The 5,973-nt window shown below is 46.1% G+C and overlaps 1 protein-coding gene across 1 annotated transcript in view; it reads right to left on the reverse strand.

The window, feature by feature from the left end:
* The window catches only part of T265_02152 (hypothetical protein), a gene marked incomplete at both ends in the record, with an annotated part of 26,077 nt that extends 20,909 nt beyond the window's left edge, over window positions 1–5,168 (reverse strand). Inside the window, 5 exons of the mRNA XM_009166326.1 lie at window positions 3,701–3,817; window positions 4,525–4,617; window positions 4,654–4,722; window positions 4,757–4,803; window positions 4,841–5,168. Of these exons, the coding sequence (XP_009164590.1) occupies window positions 3,701–3,817; window positions 4,525–4,617; window positions 4,654–4,722; window positions 4,757–4,803; window positions 4,841–5,114 (600 nt within the window). The remainder of the gene's footprint in view (window positions 1–3,700; window positions 3,818–4,524; window positions 4,618–4,653; window positions 4,723–4,756; window positions 4,804–4,840) is intronic.
* Between the last annotated feature and the right edge of the window lie 805 nt (window positions 5,169–5,973).

A 5,973-nucleotide genomic window follows, 5' to 3' on the forward strand; every position in this document is an offset into this window, starting at 1 on the left:
CCCAATTCGGGGTGGCGTAAACAGAGAGGTGGCCAACCCTTGACCTGGCAGAGGAGTATGAAGGAGATGACGAAACGCTTGGGTGCTGTCGGTGCTACTCGCCTTCCAGGATGTGGACCGCGTGATCCTCACTGTGCCTGGTTGGAGACACTACAAGATGTGGCTGTCAACCGATGTCAGTGGCGTTCTTGTTGTCAGTTTCTGTCCAGATTGCCTGAGTGAATGTCTGGAGGTGTAGGCACCTCGGAATGATTGTGTTAAGCTAGCACTAAGTCCCTCCCCCATCCACCTTTATTCTTTTCTTTATAATAAGGCTTTCAAATAAGTCATGGCTGTACGGCAGTGAAGCATTGGTGTTGAGCACTGATGTCATGCTGTCGTTGATGATGATGACTACCATACAAGGCACACAAGGGGCTCACTATCAGCACCAACAGATATCAACTTTTATTTCAATTGGACAAGTATGCCGATTCCACTCACATAAATCGGGTACTGTACACACAAACGGAAGTCAAAACGTTCTTGCCTTGTAGGACCCAATGCAATTACTCAGTGGGAGTTATGGGACAACCATTGCTTGGCGTTTACATTTTTTTGACATATATTTTCGTTGGATCATTCTACATTCGAGGTCGAGATGGTTCAGTGGTCAAGGCACGAACTGATTGGGAAATCCTTGGTTCGAGCCCGATTTTGGCATCTCGACTGCTCCTGTCTAAACTTGGGAAACCTGCCAGTATCTCAGTTCTTGTGCTTCCTTCGGGTGGCACAGCAGCTAGACACTGAAAGGGTGTTGCAGCTGAACGGATACGTATTCGATACATTCCGACCCACATATCGTATAGGACTACCAAGCAAATCGCATGTATGTAAAGCCGGCTCAGTCTCAAAACAAACCGCGAATGCCTTATACCTGCTCTCTTCTAAAAGGTCCTCTCCACTAAACAAATCAACAGCTTCCAACTACCACCAAAAGGAAACTACCGTTTCGCCTACCGTTCTGCTGTGGACTCGTTTAACGCAAAGTAAGCCGCAGAGACGGATCATCCGCAACGTCACTGCAATGCAGGTTGAGGGCAAGTGACTACACGAAGCCATGTACGTCACTGAATCAAACTGCGTGTTCATGCCACGTGAGCACCAAACTGGTGTGACGGTGTCGTGTTGGCTACGAAGTGGTTCGTATGACCAGGTGGACAGAAAATCATGTTGACAGTCAAGCCATTCTTGAGCGAGGAAAATTCAACGTCATGTAGTGTGCATGCTGCCCGACCGTCCCACCATTAAATGGTGGAGAGTGCTTCCATCGCTTGTGATATGTATACTCTTAGACGGGTTTAACAATTCGGACCCTCTTCGAAGTGCGCGGAAATTCACATCCTTAGTTGCCTCACGCAGTGTATGCACCCAAAAGTGTTCAATTATCAGATATTGGTAACCTTATACTCGTAATTCACTTGAATAATAAATAATAGTGGCTCAGCCGTAACACCGTTTCGGTGCCTAGCTGCCATACCAACGAAAGAGCCACAAGGGCTGAAATACTGCCAGGGTGCCCAAATCTAGACAGGTGCAATCGAGATACCGAGTTCGGGATTGAACAGCAGACCTTCCGGTCAATGAGGTGGCAAATCAACAACTGAGCCATCTCAACCTTGGGTTCCTTTGTAATTTACGGGTGAAGCCAGGAGTGGACACAAGAAAGACTGCCTTCCCCGACCAGTTCTGGCAAAGAACGGTGAAGCAAACTGCACCATGAACCGTTGTCACCGAAGCCATACTATCTGAACTGAGTTGTCATAGTGAAAATCATGAAAGCGTTCGAAAGTACCTTACACAGCCTCCCGAGGTCTTGCGACCGAAGAAGAGTCGAAAGATGACAACCTCGACAGACTATTTTAGTGTGTTTCTACCCACATTCTGGTTCCTGTGAGACTCTATATGGGTTTAACGATGATAACCCTACACAAACGAACGTCTGATCACGTCCGAACGAACAATCTGTGTAGTACATTAGACAGCTCGGTTCAAGAGAATGGTATTATTACCTTCGCGCAACTGTGGAGATGGAAAGGGTTAAAGGTTTCAGCTTAGTGGCGACTTGCACAAGTGTCCCGTTTACCGTCGCGACGGCAAGGTGGAAAGGGCGTCTTCAGACAGCAATCATCAGTACCTATTGATTCTTCTCAACTCAGACACGGTAATCTCCCGAAAATCCCACAACCTCACACACTTAACCTTACCGTGTTGTGACGGTTTGTGTGCTTCCGTGACCCAATGAGGGATATTGAGTAGCGTCTGCGCGACAGCCACAATCTCTCATACCAGGTTGGTCAGTGGTTAGAGGTCTGACTAACGCAGTCCCCTGGCCATCCAGGTTGGGGGCTGGAACATGCGTGGCAACTTGTTCTGTCAAAACAGCAATGCACTTGCATTTCTCGCCGAATACCGCTGGGTTGCCGTCAGGGCGCCATGGCAGTATCTAAGCCTACGTACAACCATGACGCTTACAACTAACAATACTCTCATGCCACATCGGCCACGGGGTCGCCTTACTTGCTGCATATAGCATGGCGGGTTAGCAAAAACAGGCTGCTACTGACGCCTCACTTCTTACGACTTCACGTTTTCCCTATTCTATCCTATCCCACCCAAATCTGAATACTCTCTACGCAGATCCCAGAACTAGGACTGACCGTTTTACTCGCCGTGCATCACACTCAGTTGCAGCTACTGTATGTCCGACCCTAAACATTTCAGTCTATTTTCAAACTGTGTAAGCTTGTCTACTTAGTTGCCTTTAATGTTCGCACATTGAAGCAAGCAGAAGGCGACTCTTGCTCTTATGCTGGATTCTCTCAAGATTGATGCATACTACCTGTCAGAAACAAGGATACAGGACGCATGTATTGTAACTGAACCGCCTGCCTCCTCATTCTCTTTCAGGTTCCGGATGCACACCTCTGGTGGTGCAGAGGTCACTGCAGTTGGATATACCGGAGTGGGTATTGTATCGAGCAACCGACCGGAAGCGTCTCTACCTGGTTGGATACCTGCTGATAGGCACCTCTTCGCCGTTCAGTTGTCAACGTCTGTGAGATGATCTCGAGAAAGTGAGGTCCGTTGCAACCTGTTTATTGTCTGCATGCGCCCCAACTGACTGTAGATTTGAATCTGACAAAGATGCTCTAAGTGTTCTTTTGGGAAGGGCTAAAAGCTCAGATACGGTTGTGGTTGGTGGTGAAATCAACGCCCAGATAGGTAGGCTAGGCGCTGCTGTGGTTTGATTGGGTGGTCTTCTTAGTTTAGATACGAAACGCATGAACAACAGAAATCGTCTGCTTTACGCTCTCCCAAGATGGGGTCTCCAAAGAGGTCATTCTGTAGAGGCATCTCTAGAAGGCGTAGGCCGTCACGTTTTTTGCCAAATTTTTCGCCTACCGCAGCAACGCGAACAAACTAGCCAAAAGCGCAGCGGAAATCAATACCCGTATAACTTTTTCGATGGAAAACTATTCAACCGTTGATCGGCTATTTATACACAGTTTGTCCTTGGAACTGGGACCATTGCAGCCGTAAAGGAAGTGAAAACATAGACAAATCCGGTTGTTTAATTTTCACTCCACATTGGTTATTTAAAAATTTGGGGACGAAAATCACATGAAGACGGAGACGGGTACTTAAAAGAACGACTTACCCAACGTCTGGCGACAGCCGCAGATAGCGCATCCTCAAGTTTTTCCACGTCCGAGAATCGGGTCGCTCCATCCGCGTCCGCAAATAGTAACATTCGGCCACGAGCCGATAGCATGCCCTAAAAAGCCCAAACGAGCATCTCAGTCAATGTTCTTGGTATCGGCTAAAATATCCAAACCAACTTGAGGTTGAAATCACACTACCTGATACTTCTTACGGCCAAACAAAATAGAGGCAGGTCAGGTGTTCATAACACCCTGTGATATGTTCGAGTTAGGTCAAATTGTGGGTGCCAGTGTGTTGGGGATAGCTAACACAGCGAGACTTCACCTCTGAAGACCTCAGCTCAACATAGTATGAACTTTCTTAATAATTAACGTCGATGTTTCCTGACTTCGACTAGAAAGTGGCACTTCTTGGACGGTAGTAGGACAGGATGCCTCTTTATTAGGGGAGTCAAATGTTGGTTCATCAGTCCAATAAAACACTTCGTGAAACCAGCACAAGGTACACTTTACGTGACGTGAATACCATGCTGATTGGAAGACTGAATATGACAGAACATTTAGAAAGGATACGAGTTATTAGTGGTAATCGGTTACTAGCAGCTGGCATAACTGTACGTTCTGAAAACTACATTTAAAGTTGACTGAAGTTCCTAATGACCGAGAATAAGAAATCACATCAAACGTTCCTAAGTCGCTGGTCTCATCAGGACGGATATTTTTTAAAGGATGATGCAATTTATGAAAGCTGAGGAAAAAGGCCATAACTAATCAAAATCCGATTTAAAATACAAACTTATCTAAAAGTAGGAAAACTTACGAAGCGAACTGCAGCACCCTTTCCACGGTTCCTGAGGAGTTTGACAACACGAACTTTGTCAGTACCGTGAGCTTTTGAGTATTTCAGTGCAACCTGAAAGATTCCGACATAGATTATTCAAGGCATTACCTCAGCTGTAGCATCTGCACTTCCGTCGTCCACTACAATGATCTCGAACGAAAATTTTGGGTTGTGTTCCTATAGGAAGTGATCGAAAGAAAGACTTCCCTACCTTGCGCTTGTTCAAATATTCCAAAGCTTCGTCGAGCATTTTCGGGACTAGAAACAGTGCGGTTTAAAAAACAAGAGGACTTACGACGAGAAGTCTCATTGTACGCGGGAACGATTATGGAAAGTTCGAGCTTGGGACGCTCGGTGAGACCGACTGGTAGCTTGATATACTCGGAAGTTGAGGGCTCGAGAAAACACTCCTCTACATGGTCGCGGCGCATGTTTGGGTACGGATCCGTAGACAAATATATGAAAATCAGAAGCTTCACGGTAAAAGGACAAACGCTTACTATGAACGTGATTATCACAAAAGTGGTAACGACTGCCACCAAAGAAAGTAGCCAGAGCTCGGGTGCCATTGTCTGGGCGGCTACAGTAGTTGCACTAAGATCAGGCCAGAGTCGGAGGGTCCAACTAGCTCGGCATAGGTCAGTGCAGTATGTTCAAGATCAGCCTCCGATAACCTGAAAGAAGGTTGTATGTGAGCACTTCACTAGAATATGGAAAACTGTACGGGGGATTTATCGCCATAGAAGGCAGCACCAGAGTTGACAGCGATTTACTGCTACACAACCACATAATTGTTTTAGAATCCCTACTTAAAAAAGCTGGAGGAGGAAGGACACAGGGACTGAATAGAAGGTCGTGGTCTTTTTGACCATGACTAAATTTGAAACGCAATTTGCCATCAGTGCTTATTAGAAGAGCGTATATTCGGAGTTGGTTGCGCATTCTTCTGTCTTCACATATATTCCAAGGATTGTTCAAATTGCTACATTCTCTGACAACCCAACGCGAAAACCAATAGAGTGATGCTCTTTGGATATTCCTACATCTCATCCGCCATGTCAAGCTAAGCTGTCCCCTCTCCATTTGTATTATGAGAAAAGTCGCGCAAATTAACCAGTGTCAGAGAGATGGTCTGATATTATGGGGATGAACAGATTTCCCCCTCAAACTGCTATGACACAATGCGGCCGTCATACTGTGCGGAGGCTGTGGCACGCACTTGAAATTCGGTGACTTTGAAGACATCAGTTTTTATAATACTAATCTCCCTGTCTGTACTCTACGGAATACCCAAATACACTGTGGCGCAGGGATTAGTGTTATACCCTTAAAGCATGTCCGTTTAAACTGCGTTAACCTTTTGGGCATAAGGGGAAATACACTGATGAAAGCCAGACTTAACCACAAAGAGTGTCGTTTGACACCTCA

Source organism: Opisthorchis viverrini (genome assembly GCF_000715545.1).
Source record: "Opisthorchis viverrini unplaced genomic scaffold opera_v5_25, whole genome shotgun sequence".
Taxonomy (NCBI): Eukaryota; Metazoa; Platyhelminthes; class Trematoda; order Opisthorchiida; family Opisthorchiidae; genus Opisthorchis; species Opisthorchis viverrini.